General features: G+C 34.9%; 1 protein-coding gene across 1 annotated transcript in view; it reads right to left on the minus strand.

Moving 5' to 3' along the window:
- Positions 1 to 3,412: 3,412 nt before the first annotated feature.
- Positions 3,413 to 27,010, minus strand: part of egg (SET domain bifurcated histone lysine methyltransferase eggless) — a 37,458-nt gene continuing 13,860 nt past the window's right edge. The window contains exons 7-17 of the mRNA XM_072525117.1: positions 23,349 to 23,530; positions 23,013 to 23,234; positions 22,316 to 22,670; positions 20,047 to 20,201; positions 15,000 to 15,142; positions 14,584 to 14,761; positions 12,629 to 12,906; positions 7,923 to 8,140; positions 6,425 to 6,576; positions 3,693 to 3,925; positions 3,413 to 3,562 (exon numbers count right to left, since the gene is read on the minus strand). Of these exons, the coding sequence (XP_072381218.1) occupies positions 3,719 to 3,925; positions 6,425 to 6,576; positions 7,923 to 8,140; positions 12,629 to 12,906; positions 14,584 to 14,761; positions 15,000 to 15,142; positions 20,047 to 20,201; positions 22,316 to 22,670; positions 23,013 to 23,234; positions 23,349 to 23,530 (2,090 nt within the window). The 3' untranslated portion in view covers positions 3,413 to 3,562; positions 3,693 to 3,718. The remainder of the gene's footprint in view (positions 3,563 to 3,692; positions 3,926 to 6,424; positions 6,577 to 7,922; positions 8,141 to 12,628; positions 12,907 to 14,583; positions 14,762 to 14,999; positions 15,143 to 20,046; positions 20,202 to 22,315; positions 22,671 to 23,012; positions 23,235 to 23,348; positions 23,531 to 27,010) is intronic.

Consider the following 27,010-nt stretch of genomic DNA (forward strand, 5'->3'; position numbering starts at 1 on the left):
CTTGTCGGAAGTATTAAATTGTTCTCACCGCTTATTTATTTTTGAATTGTCCAAAAATCGGAGAAAGGAACGTCTGCAAAATAGACAAACATGTAGCACGGAAAGTAAAAGAATGATGCGAGCAAAAGTGATCTAAATAATAGATGAGAAGGTGACTCAAACGCTGCAATAAATAAAGATAAAGCAGCGGAAATTGATGATGATTTTATAGACATATGAGCAGTACGCTGCAAAAACTAATACGATTAACAATGTACAATTTATAGATATATAAAACTACTTGTGAGAGTTCGGCCCTGACAGTGATCAGTTTACCACAAGATACCACAATAAAGAATAATCAATGTAAATACACCAAACGTTAGTGAAAAATATTTACAGGTTAAGAATAAGAAACTTTATTCATTTAATTAGTACGCCTGCGTCAAACTATTAGTTGGAAAATAATCTTCAAACCGGAATAACTATTTGAAAACGGTCGACAAATCTGCAAAAACATCACTAACCAAGACCAAACAGTTGGAGTTTGAAATTAAACGTGCATGAACACAATTATTTTACTGCGCAAACTAATGCGTTGTAATACGTTTACAACTACTGCAGAAACAAACCAAACCCACAAACAAATGGTAAAAACAAGCCATAATTTAATATCTACTAAATTAAAGTGCATTCGTTAGTGTTAACAATATTTTTGTGTGAATAGCACTTCATTTCGTAATATGTAACTACAAAAAATACCCAAAGAAATAAGAAAAATTCCAGTCTGAGTCCTGACTAGGTTTTGAACCTGCGACAGGGCCGGTTTAATTCTGATCAAAAAAAAACTAATAAAATAAAGTCAAAAAACAATAATTCTCTACTGAATACACTGAGCGGCTGAATATTATTTTAAACATCCTACAAAAGAAGGTACAAACAATCATTATTATTACTTTGTAGCAGTTAGACCAATTAATGTGATTTGCTCCTCCACGAGTTACTAATAACAAGAAATGCATCTAATTTTCATCCAAAAACACTGTCAATTCACTTCTCATGCTTACAAATACATTGGAATAAATGTATGTCAAGTCGAAATAAGAAGACTTACTACTAACACGACAACGAGTTAGAAATAAACTCACGGTGAACGTGACTATCAGAGAACTACGAACACAGTAGTGTAGTAGTTCTCTGGTGACTATTATCTGCTCATTTAGCAAGGGTAAATACTTAGATTACCCGGTAAATATTAGTAGTAAGTAATACTGGTTGCCTAACTGACTGAACATTACAAGATTCTGAATGGACAGGTAAGTACAAGAGTATGTTGTCTTTTATGAAACAAATTTCCATAGGTATTAAATGTTACTCTCTGCTGATATTTCTCTTTTTAATATACTATTGGGATTTTTTCTATTTCTATTGATTCTCTGATTTCGCGTTTTCTTTTAATTTCAATGTTGGCTAGCAGCTCTCAAATATGTTGGTGACAAAAACAGCCATCTCCACAAAGCACCAATCAGATGGCTTCAGTCTTCACCGCCTCAGGTGAAACAGAAGACAGCAGTGAACTGAGCTATTCTGGTGGGTTGTGACTGGCGTTGTTTTAATGTTCAGTATTTTAAAGTTTTACTAATAAACTAAAAAGTTATTACTGTAATAAACCTGCAGAAATAACATGGAAGGAACTAATGCTAAAGAATCTCCTTTGTTGAAAGGAAGAAAGAAACTACCAAATCCTTCAAATTGGAAAAGAGCCAAACAGAAGATTTTGAGGTTAGTATTAAACCGTAACCTAACATTGAATAAACTAATAGACAAACTTAAATAACATTCATTCAAAGTTATTATTACTTAGGCCTAGTTATTAGAGTGAAAATGGGCCAATTTCTAGTAGGCCTAATCTATTCACATAAACTAGGTTGAACATTAGCTTTAAAAGGCCTTCGACAGATTTGTGTTCAACCTGTCTTCAGTACAAAGAAAAAAAATTAAAGTTGAAAAAAATGAGGCAACATTGCAAACGCTTAAAGCAGAGTAAACTGTTCACACTACTCGTGCTAAAGGGTTTTTAACCTTTTGAAAAAAGATGAACCTAATGTTGCTATGGCATACGCTATACTGTTATACAGCTATAATCTGACGATAGTTTCTGGATGTTCTACTGGAACCGAAGCTTTACATAAAGAAAATGTATCAATTTACTCTTGGGCCGGACACGAAATGAAAAAGTCTTCGAATGAAATAGCCTCTGCAGCATTTGAAGAACTTGAGTGCAGATCTAAATCTGGTTACTCTGAAGTAAAAGACAGCTTAAGGTTGGTAGCTTATGGGTGTCCAGCCCAAAACAAGAATAGTATTGTATTAACGATGTGCATTGCTTGGTTGCACGGGACTAAAACTTCAATCACAACAGTGGAGCTTGTGTTTCCTGTTACCGGTCACTCATATAACCATAGTGATAGAATTTTTGGTGGCATAGAACGAAGTGTAAAGAAAAGAGATACAATTGTGCAGCTTGAAGAGTATCATTCAGCATGGGACAGTCAAACTTTTAGGAAAAGACTGGACAAACCAAGATTGGAAGTCGGAAGCTAAAAACTGTGTTAAAGACCCAATAAATCTACATTTCACAAGTCAAAAAGTTAATTCTGACCAAAAAACAAAAGTCACTAACTGTCAGTGACGAACAAAACTACAGTTTCCCAATTAATTCAAGTTTTAGTGTCATGAGACCAGGGAAAAATTGTGGAATATGAACCCAACTGAATTTACGCTTGAAGTCAAAGTGAATGCGTTAAAAATTAAAGACCTGCGCGTTTTATTACAAAAACATTATGGTGAAAAATGGAGTGAAATGGTATCACGAAGTGATAAACAATAATGAAATGATGCCTGAAAATCCACTTCCTGAATGTGAGTGCTTAAATAATGCAGACTGTGATGAAGTCATGGAAGTCAACCAAGTTGTAGTGGACTTTTGATTCAGAATTATTGTAAGATTCAGATATTGTCTACCGATCAAGCAGGAATCTAAAGAACTTTTGTTGTTAGTGTATTGATCGGGTTTTAAAATTTGATTGACAAATATTGTATTAGCCCAATAAATTATTAATATTTTTAACACATATTTCACTTTTTTTATTTTCACCAAAAAAATCACCAGTATAGGGCAAGCCCTGATGCATCGCTACTGATATTTTACTGCTGACTTAAGATATCAGCGACACCATCAGCAATATTTTTGGTCATCAAAACGACTATCTCCACATGTTATCAATCAACAAAAAAATTCAACAGTACCAATTGTGTGGAAGTAGTTTAACAGTTTTTTACCTATACTGAAAATTTTGCTAAATGGAGTTGGCCATCTTTGAAACCAGGCTACAGATATATTATAGGGAAGGATATAAAAAATACTCTCTTATCAAAATCTTTATTTATGTATTGAATTATAATTTATTTATTCTATACTTACACGATGAAAAACTAATTTCAATGAACGAAATTAGTGAAATAGAACGCAATATTATAAACGGTATAAATATCTATGTAATGTATTAAATCTGTCCATTGCCTGAAACAAAATTAAATTAATGTAGTACAAGAGCAAACATATTAGGAGCAAAAATATCAACTTAAAAATTTGATAAAGTGTAATTAACTTCAGTGGAAATTATATATAGCTGCATGATAGCAGCACTTACCTGCAGAACAGTATAAATTCTGTCGATTACAATAAACGCCCTTTACATTCCCCTGAGGCACAATGACAGGTCAACATTTTACCGGGAACGCTGCCGATGTCGTAATTGTAATTCCACGTCAGTTCCGTTCCTGCTCTGATTTGGTGCAACGAAAAGAATGATACCCACGGGAAGCGGGGATCATGAGTATCGACGAAAACGTTCTGAACGAAAACGTTTGGCGAACAGGAATGCTGAAAGAAATATATAATTATTGGTATATTCAAATAATTGGACATGACGATAAATTGTATCTCAGCGATTCTTTCTTTGCTAATTATTATCAGTAAACGGGTTGTTCGGATTACCTATGACTTTTTTATTGGGAAAAAAAACTGCAAAAACACAATGAAAATGACCGAAAATGCTTTATGTATATTAATAAAATGTTATATTATAGAAATATATATATACAGTGGTACCTCGACATACAAGTGTAATTCGTTCCATAATCTTGCTCGTATGTCAAAGCAATTTTCCCCGTTGAAATTAACTGAAATGTCATTAATCCGTTCCAGTCCCCAAAAAACTACCACTGAAACTTCAGGTTCCAGTCCGTCGCAGGCCCTTTCATCTACAGCCTCAGGCTACAGCTTCTTCCATGCAGAAGTTAAGGCCTGCTCAATAATTCTTGGCATATTACTATGTTAAAGTGGTCCTTCCAGAACTCTCGAAGGACAAGGTCTGTGTTTTCCGTCACCGCAAAGCAGCGCCGAAAAATGTGCTTGGTATACAACTTCTTAAAATTAGAAATCACTTGCTGATCCATGGGCTACAAGATAGGAGTGGTGTTGGCTGGTAGGTAGAGAATCTTTATAAACTTGAACTCTTGGAGTAAATCATCTTCGAGATTTGTGGATGAGAAGGGGCATTATCGAGGACAAGAAGGATTGGTATGGGTAGGTTGTTTTGCTGTAGATATTTTTCAACAGACGGGGCAAATCTGTTATTTAAATATTATGTTATTCAAATAAAAGTGATTTATACACTCCACAAAGAATTTCCTGGTGACTCACGTCTTTGGATTTGCCCTCCACATAACTGGCAGTTTTTTAAAATCTTATGTGACTTAAAGACTCTGGGATTTTCTGAATGGTACCCTAGAAGAGGTTTGATTTTACAGTCGCCACTCGCATTGGCGCAAAGTATTAGAGTTAATCTATCTTTCATAGGTTTGTGACCTGGCATCGTCTTCTCCTCTGCCGTTATGTAAGTCCTATTCGGCATCTTTTTCCAGAAAAGCCCTGTCTCGTCACAGTTGAAGACTTGCTGGGGGATGTATCCTTTGACTTCTATCGGTTAGGAAAACGTTTTGATGTAAACCTTAGCTGCTTTCACATCCGAACTTGCTGCCTCACCATGCCTGACGACGAAGTGAATGCCGATCCTTTCTCTAAAGTTGTCAAACCAGCCTCGGCTGGCTTTAAACGAGTCTTCCGATTCATCATTTGTGGAATTGTGTGGGATCTGCTTCAGCAAATCTTCGTAAATCGCTCTTACCTTCTCAAATATGATGCTTTGTGTTCAGATTCCCCCTTGAAGCTGCTTCTCTGTCACCCACACCATTAGTAGTTTCTCCATCTTTTCATGGAGAGAAGTCCGGAGCTTAAAAATTATTGTAACGCCCTTAGCTGGTATTATACCATTTATCACCTCCTTCCGTTTAAGTACAGTACATATCATTGATGTGGTACGCCCGTACATCCTCGCCAAGTCAATTACTCGTACACCTTGCTCATGTTTTTCAATGATTTCACGTTTTAGTTCAATAGACATCATGTTCTTCTTCGAACCCATGGTTGTAAACATAAATGCAATATTGTAATGTACAAAAAGCGCAAAACGCGAACTCAACTTATCAAGAATACTTCGAAAATGAGAGAAACAAGCAAAGCAGACAGACTGAGGTCTGTAGTAAAAATTTACACAGTGTAAATTACACCGACATCGAGAGTGCAATATGGTTAGTATTAGAATTCGAATTTCTGTAGGATTTAATTTCAAATGACCATTTAATTGGTTGGTCCAAGTAATAGTCACGTACATACCCGTAAAATGATCTTTATGGCGAGGCCGTAAAGAGGCCACCCAAATGAACAAGAAATTTCGATCAATCTACCCAAAAGATTTAAACAATGTTCTTACCAATAATATACACACCTCTACTACAGTCGATGGATCAAAGTGGTGACACAAAGTAGTATCTCAAAGAGCTGAACTTACAGGAACTTTGTTTCACCTTAATCCAATGATCTTGGAAATACCTTCGGTCTGCCATGAAAAGCTTTAGGTTTAGCTTCAAAAGGCGATACCTTTGTGCGGATTGGTTGCAAATTGGTTCAGAAGGAGACACGAGATAAGCGAAGCAGATTTAAAAAATTGGTTTGAAGGGACCACAGAAACACAAGAAGAAGAGGAAAGTCTTGGAGACACCAACTGGTATTGCTAAAATAAAACCAGATAAAGCATTCGATTGTCTCAAAACACGTGTGAAATGGACTGAAGAAAACGGTATACCTGTCAAGAATATTAAAAAAGTTATTAAACACAAATTATAAGATATAAAAAACACACCGTAATTAAAGACCTAATTGCAAAATAAATTACATAATTTATTTTAAAGAAAATCGCCCCTGAACTTTTTTTTTAAATTTGACTCAGTGATGATAAGGAGAATAATATACTGAACTTACATTCAAGAATCGTCCAATGTTTCCAGCGTTTTTTGCATCCATGACATAGACAGACTCATCTTTTCCGAAGAGCTCTCGAACAGAGGTGTAATTGGGTCCTTTATCGTCCAAGTTACTTGCTTGCGGATTAAAACTTAATACTTCTCTTCCCTCTGTAAAAAGTTCGTATCGATTATACAACCGCAAGACACAGAAAAATACATTTTACTCAATACTAATATTCCAACTGACCATCGAGTTGCTATAGAACTTATAATTGTTTAGTTCATTTTATCAAAAATTTGCCACCTACAGAGCATGTTTGTAAAATCCGAAGATTCTAAAGCAAGTTATTTAAATATTGATCTGAGTCTATTTTATTGTGGCATTTTAATAAAATATAGGTACAGTAACCTCCGATAGGAGAAGGAACCTGAAGAAGAAGGTACCTTGAAAGGTCAAAATACACATATTTTATACTAAAGTTATGGTTAATTCCCAATAAAAATAGTAAATTTTATTTAAATATAGCTATAGTGAAATTCACACTGAGAATGCAGTACCGGAAGTTGTTTATAACTTCGTTTTTTTAATGGGACACCCTGTATATTTTTTAATTTTATTTAATTTTAGAAATATTCACGTCATTCTGAATATTTTTTGTTAGTACTTGCCTATACCTATTGTGAGCTGTTTTTGAGTTATAATGGTTTCTATATGAAAATTACACTTTTCTACCATGTATATGTTACGAGCAAAGCCCGAAATTGGACAATCTACTTATTGAAATTCGAACATTGTACAGCAATTCTTTTATACAAAATTCGACGGTTATGTCTATTTCGGAGATTGTACAGTAAAGGGATACAATGCTAGAAGTGGACAAGATTTTCCGTACAATGTTAGGATTGTCCAATTTCGGACATTGCTCGTAACATATATAAAGTTCAATATCCTCTAATGTACTTTGAATAAGTTTAAATTCCTTAGGAACTTATTAACCACATACAGCATTATCGTTTATAGTATAAAGTTGCCTTTTTCATTATACAGGGTGCTGTCAAAATTGGCATAAAACCGGCATCCCAAAATTTTCGCCTACATACTTTTTTTCAGAAGTTTAAATTCCTTAGGAACTTATTAACCACATACAGCATTATCGTTTACAGCATAAAGTGGCCTATTTCATTATACAGGGTGCTGTCAAAATTGGCATAAAACCGGCATCCTAAATTTTCGCCTAAATACTTTTTTTCAGATGGAACACCCTGTATGTGATTCATTATTTTTGAAAAATATGTTTTTTACTATCGATCTGTTCATAATATCGGTTCACAATAGGTATAGGGAAGTACTAACAAAAAATGTTCAGAATAACGTGAATATTTCTAAAATTAAAAAATATACAAGGTGTCCCATTAAAAAACTAATATTCTTTCTCCAGACAACATCAAACGCATTAAATTGGACTCTCCTTTTCTAGGGCTATAATGTGTTTTTATTGAGTGTAAAAACTTACCATCTTCTTCGTCGCTTATGGTAACAGTTTCGATGTTATCAGACAATCCCTCGATTAACGATTTCATTGATTGATAAGACTCCGAACTATTTCTACTTAGTTCTTGTTTTATTTTCATTCCCATTTCATGCTTTGAGTCTTCTTTTTTGGCTTTCACTTCGTTCTCTTCCTTGAAATCGTCTTTAACGTCATCTTTGTTTCTCGTTCTTAGTCGCGTTCTATAATCAATGTAGATAAAAATATGTTAATAGTTAATAGTTTAATATCTTTCACTACTGATACAGAAATAAACTTATTTTTAAGAGATTTTAAAATGCTGATAAATGCGAAAAAAGTCCAGGCCCTATCTTCAAGGAGCATAGAAGGGCTGAGCAGTGAGCTGGTGGAGAGACTCGGGTCCGTCTCGATCGCAGTTGCATGGAGGACACCAAACCAAGCTAAATACTGCTCAGGTAGGAGTTAGAAGCTACGCCGATGAGGCAGTCGAAAATGACATAACTTCAATTCAAGGCACTATGTATAACTTGACATGACCTGAGTATTGGGCTTGCTTCTTCTTGGTATTTACCACCAGAGGTTGAAGCTGATAACCTGAGATATAAAACTTACTGCATCCTTATGTTCATTAATAAAGGTTAACTCATCGACTTTGGCACGATATTCAAGAGATTCTTCAACGACCATACGCCAGATGGATAAGTTGAATATCGTAAACCGGGGTAGCTTTGCTCCATTACTAAAAAAGTTTTATTTTAGTGTACCTATGAATTAAAAACCGTATTTACAAAACACACGTCATCGTTTTACTGGTTGCCTATTGACACAAAGTCTCCCCACGTACAGCATCAACTTTTGATCATCTTTTTCACTAAATTGTAACGTAAAATTTAGTAAATTTTGTGTAAAATTTTCTTTTTCTAGCCTAATTTTACAAAATATCAGGTGACTCAGGGTAACTTTGTACAAACAAGTGGTGCACCTCTTGTTACCCCTAAATATATATTATGTTAAATGTCTGCCAATGTTCTTGGAGTGCCATCTCCCTACGGAGGTTGGCAATCATAATGGCTATTTTTATTTTTGAACTTCTTGCTCTAAACAAATCAATCGATCTGCATTGATATCAATCACGTAGATTCTTCAACCAAAAATTCTGCCTTGGGCCAACAGATCTTTTTCCTTGAATCTCTCATGAATCTAGGCAGATATACCTAGAACACCTACAAGAGTATTAGGATCGTGGCACTATGCTGATTATACTCTACAGAAACTCTACAGGCGTGTTTAAACGAAATTAGAAGAGGTGAAATCTCACCAAGAAGGACCATCTTAAATAAATTGGAAAGAAAGACATTCCAAAACATCAGGGAGACAAAACGTATTTACTTCTAGCGAAAAAAAAAAACAATTTGCCAATTGTCTCGGTTTATATGGGTAAGTATGAGTTCCCTATTAACGTAAAGGAACTAAGAAACATTAAACAAATTATTTGAACCGTTGTGGAAGAGATGTCAAAATTTTCACGGATAATCTACCTGGAGAGGTTTGGATCGAACAATGTATGGTCAGACATCCTGAAATTTTCCCACCTTTTGCAGAAAACAGTAAACGTACACAAGCAGAGGTTGATGAGAACAAATTAAGAAGCTTTTTCGAAAATGTGGCAGTCGAGTTAGGCCTCCAACAAATATCTGGTATTGCGATGAAACTAATCTGACTGATGATCCCGACAAAAAGAAGGTCATTGTCAGGAGAAGATACAACTATACAGAAGTAATTAGAAACGGTTCAAAGACATCTGTGGACATCATGTTCCGTGGAAACGGCGAAGGTGAACCTTTACCGCCCTATGTTGTTACCGGACTGCTAAAATGTAGACTACTTGCGCTGAAAATGGACCAAAAGGCTGATGTTACAATGCTAGCGGCTCAGTAGGGTTCGATGCAAATATTTTTGCAGATTGGCTTGAATTTCAGTTGGTGGTTTCAGTACCTAGGTTTAGGAAGTTATATGGGAAAAAGGTACTACTATGCTTCAACCTCTCTTCTCATATTACAGTACATGCACTTCAACTCGGCCACGAATTTTTTTTTTTTTTATTGGCTTTGGCTTGAAACCTTTAGCCACGTAATTACATATAAATATTAGTATTTATTCATACAAGGAGGACACTTTTCACGCTCAGGGATTCATCAGAGCGGCTTTATTGTAACAAACAAGACATAAACCACGGTTAGGTAGGTGGGCAACATATATGGTAAACATACAAAGGAAATGTTCACATATGATCAATTTGACACTCATACCTTTAATTTAATTTTTACAAGAAATATCATAATTATTTTAAAGATTTTTATATTGTCTTCACTTAATAGAAGATTTACGTTTAATGGTGTACTTAAACCCTCTTTTATCAATTATTTTAGCAGCCACGTGCTTGTATTACGATGTAGTGGGCAGTTGAAGAATATGTGATTTAAATCAGCTATACTAGTTCCACACTCACATCGATCTGTTGGGAGAACTCCTATTTTGTGTAGATGTTTCGGAAAACATCCATGATCTACTTTTAATCTTAAGACAGTTGACACTGTGTTTCTGCTTAGTGTGACATCTTTGTAAAATTGTTTTACATCTACTGTTGGTTGTAATTTGTATAAATTAGTGCCCCTGCTTTCACCAAACTGAATCCATTGTCTGTCCCATTTGAATTTAATATGTTGTTTGATATAGGCAAGTAGGTCACATGTGTTAAATTCTTCTATCACCATATGTGGGTGCTGTAATGGATTTTTAGCTATAGAATCAGCAATAGTATTGCCAACAATATCTGAGTGTCCCTTAACCCATAGAAATTTAGTACCATATGGATCTGATAGTTTTAGTAACTGTTGAAAAATTTCTAATATGAATATATTGCTATTAATTTATTGTGAATTTAAAGTTTTGCAAGGAGTGTAATACTGACAGTGAATCACTGCATATAACAATTTTGTTCCACTGGTTTTCACAGCACAATTCAAGGGCTTTGTATATAGCACATGCTTCAGCAGAAAAAATGCTGGATTGATTATTTAAAATAAATGATTTTTTAATCTTCATTTTTGGTACAAAGTAAGCACTGGTTGTACATGTTGGTGATTTTGACCCGTCTGTATAGATCACAATATGATCTGAATAGCCAGCCACTTAAGATTTCTTTAAAAGTAGTGTAGCAAAATTCGTTTTGGTATTTAGGGATAATAATATTTGTAGCTAGAACACTTGTTAGATGTGGTATATCCAACGATTCCCAGATAAGATTACAAGGGGAATTTATTAACTTCAGTTCGTTGCAAGTTATAATTGCTCTTGCAAGTGGTGGAGAGTTTTTTTTAATGAAGTATGTAGATGTTAAATCAGCTGTATTTAATTCATTAATTATTTTTGCATTATAAGTGCCACGATAATGTTGGTTTAGGAAATATTTGCTTGCCAGATCTTCTCTGCGCAATGAGAGTGGGTTTTCAGATACCAGAGCTAGGGTGGCTTCATTTGGAGTGCTTTTCATCAATCCTAACACAATCCCTAGAGCTTTAAATTGGATTCTATCAAGTTTACGTAAATTGGTTATGCTAGCTGACCCATAATACCACACAACAGTAATCTATTATAGATCTTATATAGGCTCGATAAAAATTCAATGCAATGTTTTGATCTGCACCCCACGATCTCTTACACACCATTTGCAGCGAAAATATTAATTTAATTTGTCTACCTCCAAAGAATACAAAATCTTCCTTTCGGCCGCTAAAAATAGCTTCGTGAAAAAAATTTTCAGATTGTAAAAGTACTGAATATGGCATCCGCAACGCTAACATACAAAAGCAACACTTTCCTCTATTGTTGTCAAAGGTGCTTGGTCCATAAGTCAAATATACATGCGAATATACGGAATATTTACTAGTAGTAATTTTATACACTTTTCTGAAGCTGACATAAGGTGAGATATAGAGCTTGCCATTTCTTTATATTCATCACCAGCAGTTGATTCGCCTACTTCTTATACAGGCTGTCCAGAAAAAAATCTCGTGCCAAACGTAAATGATTCTGTCGATTTAATCTATGAGCCCCTTCCCATATCAGTTGACTCAACGTTAGATTGATAAGAAAATTAAATTTTAGAGAACAAAAATAAAAGCGCAGCGTAAATTTTAGAATGCATCAAACAACATTTTTGAATTTCCTAATTATAGAAAATAGTGGCTTCGTAAATTTTTTTATTGTTGAAAATACATAAAAAACCATAAGGACAATGCTTTTAATAAATATTAATAAGAATTCCATATTAATTAATATGGGAACTTGCAGAGTATTGTACCGAACTTGCTTATTTCGACGAAATGCAAATGAATAGAGGTGGACTACTCCAGAATATTCTAGTACATAATAACTTGTATATATAAGTAGCGCTGATATTAGCCAAGTTAGTCTATAAGGTATTATCGTGCTGTAAACTTATAAATAAATATATTTATATAAATTAGAACCGCTCGTTTTATTGAAACACGCTGCAGTATAATTTGTTTATGGTAATCGACTTAAACTGCAAATTCTATAGGTGGGCCTACTAATATGGGAAGGGGTTCGTATTACCTTAACCAAAAAACGCTTCCTAAGGGTGGTAAGCACTTTGAAGATGGCTCCTTTTTAACACTAAGACTTACCTAATTGCTTGATCTCCCGCAATAATCCTATCGGGATGACTAGGCGTAAAATCGTTATCTGCGGCATAATTGTACCTTTTGTATTTGCTGTTAGTGACCACCGCTACAGATTCCTCTTCTTCTTCTTCTTCCTCTTCGGGTGGAGTTTTTCGACGTTTATACCCCTTTTCCTCTTCCTCCTCCTCAATTACTTCCGCTTCGTAATCTTCTTTATATTTTTCAACAGTTTCGATATAATCCAATTCCGCAAAGTATTCATCTCCGTACGCCACACCATCCTAAGGATCATTACAAATTAAATCGATAGAAATAGTTCATCTAAATTGGTCAAATTTTAACAAAAATTTTTCGAAAATTCAAAAAATTCGTCTTTTTTATTTCTAAAAATTGAAAAAAAACAATAAAATATGATGATCTGTATAAGTTCCGATTAACACCATAAATTTACTTTTTTTGCATCTTGGAAAATTAACTGTTATTGGCTCAATTTTTAAAATTTTTGTACCAAGATTTAAGAAAATACTCTTGAAATGTTGTACTATAATGTACTAATGTACTATACTATACTACTATACTGTACTAATGTTATAAATATCTATATTAAACAATTTTTCAAAAATTACTCACAAAAATATGTTGAAAATATTGAAAATCAACCCTCCCCTTCCCTAACACGTTAAGCCCCATGTGTACCACACTGGCACACACTTTAGTTTTATCTGGGACCGTGTGTACCTGAGGCCACAGCGAATTGTCGTGTTCCTAAAGCTGTGGCTCGTCCAGGATCGCATTTGTCGTGCTTTCTTATGTATAAATTTGTGTAAACGGCCTGTGGTAAACAAATCAGAGGTTGTTAAACCACGTGTTCACAAACAGATTAGGTTATAATTTCTAACATACTTCAGTCAGTATCGGTTCGAATGTCTAACGAGGCTAAGACTATTTTCTCTTCAGTTTTTTGTTAAAAAGTGGAACTAAAAAAAGATGATAATGTTCCGTAAAGGACTATCGGAAGAAGAACTTCGTAGAATTGCTGAGGAGAGTGACTTTAGTGATATCAGTATGCCAGAAAATACGTTTTATGATTCCGATGCCGATCCAGTGTACAAAGAAAATGTTACTGATGGTTCTTCAGACTCATGCAGTAGTGAATATGAGTCTCGTAGAAAAAAAGCTAAAATTTGAAAGTCTAGTCTAGTCATAGTACTGTAGGTCATAGTTCTAACCAAAAGAAGCCTGATACAAGAAGGATAGGTAAGTTATTTAGGAATGCATAGATGATCTCAATAAGTTCGAACTATCCTTTACTTCAGGAAGAAATTGCAAAACTTACAGACCACAAACCAATAAATTTCTACCTTCTGTTTATCGACCGTCAAGTGTAAGATTTGTTGGAGCGGCAAACATCTCTCAATTACTGAGTTCCGTGAACAGATTGTTTAAAGTCTTTTAATGCCACAAACAACTTCTGAAAACACTTTAACAACTCTGCATACGTTGGACGAGAAAGAGAAAAGGGGAAGGTGTTCAGTATGTTATAAGAACTTTTCGAATCGTGAAGGAAGAACATCAGCGATGAAGAATGCCAAAAGGGTGTACACTTTTTGTGCGGCATGTGCCGTTACTACCGCATATATGTGTGTTAAGTGTTTTGTGAATATTCATACATGTTCCTTGAAAAAATAAATTGTTTTTGTATTTTTAAACTTAAAATATCTTAGGCAGAAAGCATTTGATTATCTTCCTGGTGTGAGCCAATATGGTACACATGGTCCACATTAAAACAAATTACAAATATAATTATAAATAGACCGTGTGTACAGTGTTGGTACATGCTTGTAATTAAAAAAATGTATTTTTTTTATTTTAGAATAGAAATTAATAGTTATACACATTCTTATTTGGTCCGGGGCTTAACGTGTTAAATACTGAGTCACAACTGTAACACATCTTACCACATTGGCCATAGCTTCAGTGTGTATTGTACCAGCATAAATACAGATAAAGCTGCCTGGAGGAACGTCATTGAGACATCTGATGCCCCAACCGCGATTGTGAGTCCTAAATACTTGAAGTTTCAAACTCATGGGGTTCTGCACAACTCTGTTTAGGCAAGTCGATGAACATTTGCATCTAAAATACGAACGGCACTTTTTTATTTCAAATACACCAGATGAATTCGGTTTCAAATTAGGACCATTTCCAAATCAAAGGTTAGATGAACAGAAATGATTTTTTCATAAAAGTATCATTGGGATCATTGATTAAAATATGTATCAAAAATGCCACACAAAAGCAAATAATTTATGTAGATTAATAATAGTTCAAAAAGCGTATATAATATGGTAAACTTTAATAAGAAAATCGTTACCTGGAGTTACATTCATATATTCCTGTAATAACTTGTTCGGGCAACCTTCGGTATATATAACCAACTGACGTAGGACTTATATCTCTTCCAATATACTTTGCTCCCTCTAAAGTGAGCTTCCAGCAGGCACACTTCGTCTTATCCTGAAAATGCATTAATAATATACTAAAACATACTAAATATATGTCTATATATCTTCCAGGTTCATCGATAACGTGAAACAGAATCTTTTTTTAATGTGCCATACCCAAATTTGAGGGTGTACAAACTCCTTTACATAGCTAAGACTAATGCATACAATTATGAAACGTCAATCATAGTTAGGCAACTTTGACTACTGTTTACACAGTTGCAATATTTCTATTAATATCGTAACGTCTTGTTTAGTATAAATAAAACTAATTTTTTTTCTATTTCTTCTTAAAAAAGTCTACTTAAATTCTAATTTGATCTCATAAAATCAATTTTTTATATGCTTAGAGCTTTTACCAATTCAAAACTGTTATTGGTGCAGAACTATTCAACTTTGCAGGATAATAATTTTTTGCAATGAAATATAATGTATAACAGAATACTTTGTGTATACAATTTGTAAGTTACTATTGGTTAATTTTTCAACATTATGAATATTTTATCAAGCTATAGATCGTATTGTTTTTAAATTTTATAATACAAAATTATAATTAATAATAACCTTACATTTGCATTACTTCATAATTCCCTACGTGTTTTACTACTACGAAAATATGACAAAGCTGTACGAAAACGACGAAACCGAATCGGATGAAATAATTTACAAGGAAATGATAAATAAACAATGAGAGGATACAGTCTTACCCCTCCCCCAATCAACTCGTCTATTTTAACGATAAAACTCGATTTTTAAAGTTTAAATCAATCGACCGAACTTTCGGTTGGTTTTTTAAATTTTTTCTAGTATCTGACGGTATCAACGCAAAAGTTGGGGAAGGAGCTGTAGATCACGTAGTTGGAAAATATGGTCTTGGTCAGAGAAACGACAGAGGGGACAGATTGATACAGTACTGTCAAGACAAAGATCTAGTCATAACGAATACTTGGTATAAGTTACCACCCAGGAGGCTTTACACATGGAAGTCGCCTTTAGACGGACATCAGGGCATTATAAGGAACCAAATAGATTATGTGACAATTAATAGAAGGTACAGGAATGCTATTACTAAGGTATCTGCATTACCTGGAGCAGACATAGGATCCGACCACAATCCCTTAGTAGCAAATATCAAACTGAGGCTCGCTACAGCTAAAAGAAAACACCAGAAGGCATCAGTAAACATTAGAAAACTCAAAAACAATGAAACAAATGAAGCGTACACAGAGGAAATAAACAATAGGTTCTCTAATATGGCAACTGAGAATGATGTTGAAAAGTCATGGACCACCATAAAAGAATCATTTGATGAGTTGAACAACACTTTTCTACTCGAGAGTAAAACAACTACCAAGAATGAGTGGATGACAGAAGAAATATTAGAGATGATGGAACAACGCAGGCAGTGTAAGATCAGGCAGGACGAAGTAGGGTACCGAAATATACACAGTCAAATTCGTAAAGAAATTATAGCGGCGAAGGAGATCTGGATGACTACACTTTGCGCCGAGGCTGAAAGCCTATATAAACTCGGCGACAGCTTCAATTTTCACAAGAAAATTAAGGAAATTGCTGGTGTCTTCAAGAAAAAACAAGTCACTGGTATACATAATGACCAAAATGAATTAATAACGGACCCTAGCGATATACTTAATACTTGGAAAATGTACACAGCCAATTTGTTCAATGATGACAGAACACAAAAACCACCACAACTGGGAGACCATTTGTATGGCCCAAGTATTTTGAAAGCTGAAATTGTACACGCTATCAAACTATTAAAAAGTAACAAAACCCCAGGACCAGATGATATGTACGCAGAAACAATCAAGTTACTTAATGAAGAAAACCTAGACATTATTGTCAAGCTCTTTAACGACATCTACGATACGGGCCAGATTCCAAAAGATTGGCTTCGATCTACATTTATCGCCCTACCAAAAACACCACGTGCGAACTTCTGCAAGGACCACCGACTAATAAGCCTAATGAGTCACTTTTTGAAACTTTTCCTGAGAATACTTCACACTAGATTGTTTAAGAAATGTGAAGAGGTCAGTGGATGGAGTCAGTTTAATTTCAAAAATGGACTTGGCACGAGAGAGGCGATCTTTAGTATGCAAACATTGATACAGAATTGTTTAGATCAAAGAAAGGATGTTTTTATCTGTTTCATCGATTACGAGAAAGCATTCGATAATGTAAAACATGAATTGATGATAAAATACCTACAAGAGTTGGGATTGGATGCAAAGGATATAAGAATCATTGCCAATCTGTATTGGAATCAGACAGCAACAGTACGTCTTCAAAATTCCAACGAAACAGAAGATTTCTCCATTAAAAAAGGAGTAAGGCAAGGTTGTATACTGTCTCCAATGCTGTTCAATTTATACGTAGAAAAAGCCTTCGCAGAAGCAGTGGAAGACTCTAATAAGGGTATTAAAGTTAACGGCATATTTATTAATAACATCAGGTATGCCGATGATACAGCCATAGTGGCAGATAACATCGAAGATCTTCAGTGCCTTTTGAATGATCTAACTCTTGCAAGTGAAGCTCGGGGTTTGAAAATAAATATCAAGAAGACAAAATCAATGATTATAAGTAGAAATGATTACCCCAACGCAAAGATATATGTCTCTGGAGAAGAAATCGAACAAGTCAGGCAATTCAAATACTTGGGATGTTTGCTGAATGAGGGTTGGGACCCCGAGAATGAAATAAAGAGCAGAGTTGAACAAGCCAGAAATGCTTTTTTGAGGCTTCGTAAGTTTCTGACTGATCGCAAATTGGACTTCAACCTCCGATACAAGATGCTTAAGTGTTACGTGTGGCCTGTTCTCCTGTACGGAATGGAAGCATGGACGTTAAAGGCCAGTTCCATTAACAAACTTGAAGTGTTCGAAATGTGGTGCCTGCGTCGAATGCTCAGAATATCATGGACGGACAGGGTCAGAAATGAGGAAGTACTCAGAAGAGCGGGCTTACAGGATAGGGAACTTTTTAATTATGTAAAAAGTAAGAAGACTGCATACTTGGGGCACATTATACGAGGAGAATGATACACTTTTCAGCAACTGATACTCGAAGGGAAAATAGAGGGTAGGAGAGGTCTCGGACGTAAAAAAATGTCATGGCTGCGCAATATTCGACAATGGACAGGAATCCACAGCTATGAAATGCTTCGCAATGCTGCTAAAAACAGAATTATTTAATCCAGAATATGTAACATCTCACCTGACAAGACGATGTACGGTGGACGCCTACGCAGAAATGCATGGCACCTTAAGAAGAAGAAGACGGTATCAAAGTTTCGGTATTTTGATGAACAATCTTCAGATGACAGCCATACCGTCAATTTTTTAAATAGTAAAGAGGGGCATGTGAAAGGTTGTAAAAATCTGATTTCAAAAATATTTTAGGGTGGCCGCACACAGAAAGAGCAAAACTGTTTTAGTCAAAAACGTTTTTGACTAAACGAGTCTGATGCTGATGTTTCGATATAAATGAAATGAGCTGACGCACACTGATTAGTCGTGTGTCTAAAGCATGTTTAGGCTCATTTAGTTTCAGTCAGTCTGTTTGATGTTGATTACCGGATCGTCGTTTTGTGTCGAAACATTTCAATGTACGCAGGCGCAACGTGTTTTTGGAATTCCCTTCTTGAAATCGCTCGAGTAGTCAACAAGAAGCACATGTGGAAACAGCGATATTTTGCTTGTTTATATTGTGTGTATTATGGAAGTGGACGCAGAAAAATTAATTGTACTGATTGAGGCCAGATTCTTTTCTCATTTATAGGATGCACCCAAAATGCAATTCTTTTTTTTTGCAAAAGAGTTTTTTGTTCACAGTTTAGTTTGGCAAGATCATTGTGATTCTCGGCTTGAGCAGGTAGGGTTAACTTAGTTTCTACTGCGTCAATATTTACTGTAAGTTCATCATAGGTTCTCCAGGTGTCATACCTAGGACAGCCAAAAGACAAGTTAAAATTAGAATTAAATATTTGCCTGTACTTTTCCAGAGATACTTTATTGTTTGGATAAGCTTCTTCTTCTTCTTCTAATGGCGCTACAACCCTTTGTGAGTCTTGGCCTGCTTAACAATGTTGTTCCATTCTGCCCTGTCGGATACTTTCCTTCGCCACTGCCTGATGTTCATGGTTTTAAGATCCGTCTCTTTTGGATAAGCTTCAATAATAAAATAACACCAATCTACGCCAGAATAACAAAAAGCTTTAAATAAACACAGGTATGTACGTTTACAAGACATCTGGGCAACAAACAGCACTAATAGCAGAGATCTCTGTGGTCAGCAATCGGAACTAGGTGGACTGTCATCCTTTTAGCCTGCATATGTAGCACCTCCATTCTTTTAGCCTAGAAGACGTATTTTTCAAAGATGAATGGCTTGTACACCTTCATTTGTTTTGCTTAGTCAGATACCATATAATATTTTACATGAGATAAATTACAAGAAATTAGTATTATGTCCATAAAGACAAATAATGGACGCTCATCCTTTTAGCTTTGAGCTCTTCAATTATTACTACGAAAGTTATCGCACGGACCACCTAGTTTGGCTCTTTGTAATTATTTAGTAAGGATTTGTTGTGGACTAATAGTGGAAATTGTAACCATTGACAGATTCGTTTTTTTGAAACGTTGGTTTATCTCTGAATAAAACAAAATCAAAAAAATTTCTTTGTACAATTATTTTTTGTTGTGCCGCTTCACATAACGTTACCTACCCTTGTTTCAAAATCATTCGCAGATAATTGTTAGTATCGCTAGATGTTGTAAGTCAATGTTAAAACAATTTAATTTAAAACTGAATTTCCAACATTTTCTACAATTAAAATAACAATTTCTTTATTTAATAAAATAAAATAAATAAACATATCAAAATACTTACAATACAATCGTCATCGCAATCACAGCCGCACAGATATTCTGGATCGAGATTCATATCGACTCCTTCCATAGGAACTCGTTTAATTGAATAATTACAAAAATCTAACATTTCCCTATTGATTCCATTCACAACCGGAATAGGAGTTTGTTCCATTCCTGAAAAAAAAAGTATTATATATAAAATATAGTTTTTTAGTGTTTGATTTTGTTTTTTATAAAGTATATAATATATGTACAGGGTTGATTTGATTACTCAAAAAGTCCCCTCTGATATTTCGCAATATTCATTGGGCTTTGTGAAAATGCTACACCAGGTCGATTATTATTCCAAAAGGGAGATCTTTTAACGATATAGATATCTGCCATTTGTCATCATATTGAAGTCAGAAGTTGTAAGGACAATCAAACAGAGCAAATGGGAAAAACACCAGGCCCAGACGACATATACATAGAGGTTCTAACAATGTTGAGTGAAGACAATATAGACGCCTTGGTAGATCTTTTTAATGACATTTATGGGTCCGGTCAAATACCACAGGATTGGCTTCAATCAACCTTTATACCAATCCCAAAAAAGCCAAACGCTAATAGTTGCGACCACTTCCGAATGATCAGCTTATTGAGCCAGGTCCTAAAACTCTTCTTAAAGATAATTCACACAAGAACATACAACAGATGTGAAGGAGACATTAGCCCCACACAGTTCGGTTTCAGACAAGGATTTGGCACAAGAGAAGTACTTTATTGCTTAACTGTCCTACTTCAAAAATGCAGAGATCAGCAAAAAGATGTCTTCCTATGCCTGATAGATTACCAGAAAGCGTTCGATTGTGTTAATCATTCAGAATTAGTAAGATTCCTCTAGGAACGTTTGATAGATGAGAATGACCTTAAAATCATAAAGAACCTTTATATGAATCAAGTGACATCTGTGAGAGTGGAATCTACATCATATTTCTCAATCGAAAAAGGGGTACGACAGGGTTGTGTTCTATCACCCCTCCTTTTTAATCTTTACTCTGAAACGATTTTCGATAGAGCCTTGAGTGACACTGAAAATGGAATCAAAATCAACGGACAGACTATTAGTAATCTTCGCTATGCTGATGATACAGTCATAATAGCTGATAGCCAAGAAGCGCTAAAACGACTAATAGATAGAATAAACACTGAAGGAGAACGACTGGGCTTGAAGATTATTATAGACAAGACGAAGGTAATGGTGGTTAGTAGAACACGAAATATGCCATTAAATATAAGAGTAAACAATAAGAACATCCAAAAGGTCCCCAAGTTCAGATATCTCGGTAGTTGGATAACTGAAGATCTAGATCCAGACATAGAGATACGTAGCAGGATTGAGCAAGCCAGAACAGCATTTACTAATATGAGAACCTTGCTAAGCAACAGCAGCCTTAACTTAACGCTTCGATATCGCTTTGTAAAATGTTACATTTACTCCATACTGCTATACGGTGTAGAAACCTGACCATAAAGGCCAATGTGATGAACCGATTGAAGGCCTTTGAAATGTGGGTATTTAGAAGACTACTTAAAGTTCCTCGGACAGATCACACAACAAATGTCGAACTATTAAATCGAATGGGCAGAGAACGAGAATTGCCGTAAATAATAAAAAGAAGAAAAACTGCTTGTCTGGGTCATATATTTCGAAATTCCAAGTACCAATTCTTAACCTTATTATGGAAGGAAGGCTAGAAGGAAAACGGGGCATCGAAAGAAAGAAACACTCATGCTTAAAAACATAAGGGATTGGACAAACCTCAATGCCCATGCACTCTTTAGAGCCACAAAAGACCAAGAGGAGTATGCCAGAATTGTCACCAACACTAACTGGATAGGGCACCATAAGAAGAAGTCATTTGTCAATCTCCTTCAAGTACCACAAAACTTTTTGCAAATTTCTTTCAATGTAGTTTTTGACATGACAAAAAAAATCTGTCAGTTTAAATGCATTGATTTTTTTGAATTATGTGATGAGTGAATACATCTAAATATTCTGCATTTTCTGATACTTGACATGTTGAGACAAAACGAGTTGCTTTTCAGTCATATCAATCCTTTATGTTTCGCTCCATCTCATACAATTTAGTATCAGGTAAGATGAATAATCTCAACTGATTTAACGTTTATTACAGATAATGTCAAATAAATGATGTATCTTTAATAAATCATGTCATCAATAAATTCTTACTCGTCATTTAATTTAAAATTAACTATACGAATAAATTACAAAAATAAAAGCTTACCCTTAGAAAGATCTGTGGGATCAGCCTGGCAATCCACATTAAACTCAGCCAAACATCTTACATTGTGATGGAAATCGAACAAATCAATCGTCAACTCGCTCCTGGTGACTCGCAGATAAGTATGAACTTCCGCAATGTTTCGCAGCAGTCTAGCACAGGGAGATTTGTATATGATCTCTCTTCGACCTCTACTTTTAACTGTCAGTCGACCCCAACCGCATAAGAGTGGTTTCGAGAGAGGATTATGGCCGCGAAGTTTCGAAGAGTCATAAGTTTGTAACTCTCTGCACTTGGGGGAGCACGTGTGCAATTTATACTTTCTTTTTATGATTACTTGATCCCGAGGAGTGAAGTACTGTGTAGAAGAATAATATGTATTTATTAACAATAAACAATAACCTGTGAAAAATACTATAAACGATCACATTTGAAATTTTATTTGCAAGAAAAAAATTTTATTATTAGTTTTTGCACCTCCCAAATAGAAATATGTGACTCCACTGGCTCAGCACCGGCTTTTTTGAGTTAGTTCTCAATATAAGTCCTTTATTTAACTATTGGACTTGGCGACAGTGGGTGTGAGTATTACCTGAAAAGTATTTCCCTCCAACACAAAAAGAAAAACTTACTCTATTTCACTCTTAAAGTCAAAAAAAAATCTAGCGGCCTCAACGGTATTAAAATACTTCATCCTTACCATTATTTTACTGGTTGGTCCATTAGTGTTGTTTGTGTTTCTAACATCCTCGGGAAGGAATGGTTTTGCGGTCGCAGATGAACTGTTTTGTGGTCTGGTGGTACTTTTCCTCGCTACGGCCCTTATAGGTGTCGGGGATTCGGTGTTGTTTTCGGTGGTGGGCTGGGAAGAACTGTTGTTCTCATCCTTTCTCGTGTATTGCACAACGGTTGCAGATTCATTCTAAAAAAGAAAAAATATAAAAACATATTTATATACACGTAATTTTACTCACACACACACAGACACATGTTTCACGTGCTATAAATAAATTATAAATATAAATATTATTCTTACCGGTCCTAATTTTCTTGTAATCCGTACGCCTGTATGCCTACTGGTCGCGGCTTGTTCTTCTTTAAACATAGGGCTCAATCTGGTAGATCCTCTATATATCCATTCTGTTCTTTTTATCGTTTCAAAGCACACTTGTGCTAGCGAACAATCCACATTAACTACGCGACAGATCAACCATTTCCCTGTAATTTCATTACAACTTTAATCAATCGTTAGTTAAAATTAAATCGATATAATGTTAAATGGACCGAATATGTGATAATCACATGGTGATAAGTCGGGACCGTTCGGTGGATGTTCTAAAACTTTTTATTTCATGCGGCCAAATAGATTGCAAAATACGTTTTAAGCTATATGAATATCGCTCATTGTTCATACCAAAGTTAACTATTATATTTTATAGGAATAAACAACAAATATTGTTTTAAAATGCTTTATATTTGAATTATATATACTTTATTGTACTTTATATTACATGGTTTGTAAAAATGTTCAATTAATGTTCTATATATAGATTTCCATATGTGAAATCGTTCGCCAAATAAAAATTAAGCAAATTTTACTATGAAGGAAAACAAAACGTCAAAAACAAAATACTCTCTCTAGCTCCATTCTATTTCCCCTGCCTCCCCCTATTTCCTCCTCAATAATCTCTCCTTTTTCCCTTTGTTTTTCTTCTCTCTCCCTCCGTTTGTTTTGTTTCTTCTTTCTGTCTATCCCGTCTCCTCCTTCTGTCTGTTTCGTCTCTCTAACTAAACTCTCTGTCTGTCTCCTCTCTGTATGTTTGGCTCCTCTCTGTCTGTCTGTCAACCTATATTTTTGTGTCCTTCTGCCTACAGTCTTTATCTGTCTCCCCTCTTCCGTTCTCCATCTTTATCTGCCTCCATTGTCTTTATGTCTCCTTTCTCCCCTCTCTTCTCGTTATCGCTCCTTCCGTTTCCTTTCTCTCCATCTGTAGCTTCCTCCTCTTCCCCTTTCCCTCTCACTTCCCCATGTATTTTTCTTTCTTTCTCTCTGTATGCTCTCGCTCCCTCTATCTCCTCTTTCTCCCTTCTTATCTGCCCCACTGCCATTCCCAGTTATAATTGTCCTTCAATTATTTCTAGATATTTCTGTTTATGGCGGTCTGAATCCATTTTTTCCAGCGATATTTTGGATACCATCTCGAGATATCCTCTGAAGTCTTTTCACACTTCTTTCGGTTTCTGTAGGACGCCAAACCAATAGTCTATTGAAATCAGAAATAACCAGAACCAGAATCTCACAAAAACCCAACTCAACTGTTAATGAGGGTTTAATAAAAACTCAAGGTAATGAAGATAAGACGGCCAGTGTCCAGTTGACTAATTCTAAATACAAAACAAACAATGAAACTGACTCAAATAAAAATTTTAATGATAAAAACACCAAACAAGTTGAAAGGAATTCCAATATACAGGGCATTTCAAAAATTACTGCAAACAAATTAAATGCACAATTAATGGAAATTCAAACCAAACAAACATGTGACTACATTACAAATTTAGTTGTTCTAGTTGTAGAATGAGGAAAGCACAAAAATAAATCTCAATCATATCACAACAGGGAGTTCAGAGAATAAAGCCGACGATGAAGGATATCAGATTGTGACAACAAGACGCAAGAAAATAATGGGAACTGGAATTGGTGATAAGGATTTCCATGGAAAATCCGAAAAACCAGACAAAAAATTGTGGCTATTCATCTCAAAAGTTCCGGATAGTGTAAATGAGGACCACATCAAGAGTTTCATAATAACTAAGACAAACTGTGAGAATATACAAGTAAAATTGTTACCAACTGACCATAAAAGAAGGGATAATCAATGTTTTATGATAGGTGTACTACCTGACTTAAGGGAAGAAATTTACAATCCTGCTTTTTGGCCGAAAAAAATTGGCATTGAACGATTTAACTTTAGGTTAGGAAGAAGATTCTTAGATCGAGAGCATCATAATAGAGGTCTGTCAACTGGAGAAGATAGACCAGACTCTTTTTTAGTCAAGTAAATCCAAGAGAAACGTTACTTTTATCATCACCAGACAGTTGTTTAAAAATATTGCAACTAAATGCTCAATCTTTGACAAATAAGTTACTCAAACTTGAAGTCTTAACATTGCAGGAAACACCCGATATAATTTGTCTATCAGAACATTGGTGTACTGAAGAAAACATCCAATTTATGACCCTGAATGGATACAACATCGCCGCTTATTTTTGTCGAAAGTTCCATATCCATGGAGGATCCATCATCTACATCAAAACTGATATTAAACTCAAAACAGTAGATGTCTCTAACTTTAGTGAAGAAATGGTGTGTGAGTGCTGTGCGATTTCTCTGTTTGTAGCCAATAGGAAAATTTGTGTTATTAGTGTTTATCGTTCGCCATCAGAAGTTCAGAGTTTTCTGTGTAAATTACATAATATATTGGAGCTATGCAGTAAGTCATATCATGATATTTATATTTGTGGGGATCTAAACATTGATTATCTTGTCATGTCTAATAATAAGCAATCTTTAAATGAGTTTTTAGTTGGTTATAATCTGAGAGTCACATCTGAGGCTCCTACAAGAGTTTTCGTAGATAAAGTAGGTAAAACATCATCTACAAAATTGGATTCTTCTTCTTAAAGTGCCTATCCGTTCCGGACGTTGGCGATCATCACGGCGATCATCACGAAAATTGGATTACATATTGACAAATATCGAACCACATCTTTATAAATCAAATGTGTTCGAGGGTCACTTCAGTGACCATAAAGTATTTTCACTTAGTGTAAATTTGCAAGCCAATAAAGTATCGAAAAAAGATAAAAAACCCATCAGTTACAGGGATATGTCAGATGAAAATATGCGGATGTTTAAAGCAGGGATTTCTTCTACAGTTTTTGATGAAGTTTATTCACAATTGAATGCTGAATATGCCACAAATTCATTTGTTAGCATTTTAGATTACAATCTAAATTTATATTGTCCAATAAAAACACGGTATAAAGCACACAAAACAAATAAGGCTACATGGGTAACAAATGAGGTAAGATACGCCAGTGAAAAACTAAAAAATCTACACTGGATAGCAAAAAATATAGGGAGTCTCGAGTCTCAAGATACCTATAAACAGGCAAAAAAAGAATATAATTCTCTATTAATAAATACTAAAAAAAAACTTTCATAGTGACTTAATTAATCAATCTTACAATATACCAAAAACAATTTGGAATTTAGTAAACAGTGAAACTGGTAGGCAAAAGAACAGGTCTGATATTATTCTACATTATGATAATAAAATTATTACCAAGTCTTGTGATATTGCTAATTCGTTTGCCTCATATTTTGCTACAATTACAGAATACAATCTTCAAACTCATTTTGGCACATCGTTACCTTCTTCTTGTACTACCTCAAAAATGTGTAACAAAACATTTTTCTTTTTACCCGTAACTCCAATTGAAATAAAAAATACAATCGATCAACTAAAAAATAAGCCTAGTACTGGTATTGATAACATATCTGTAAAAATAATAAAACTGATAAATGATCATATATCGATTCCTTTAACCCATTTAGTTAATCTCTCAATAACAACCAGCCAATTTCCATCCATATTTAAAATGGCAAAAGTTATTCCAATCTTCAAAAAGAA

Source organism: Diabrotica undecimpunctata, chromosome 3 (assembly GCF_040954645.1).
Source record: "Diabrotica undecimpunctata isolate CICGRU chromosome 3, icDiaUnde3, whole genome shotgun sequence".
NCBI classification, from domain to species: Eukaryota; Metazoa; Arthropoda; class Insecta; order Coleoptera; family Chrysomelidae; genus Diabrotica; species Diabrotica undecimpunctata.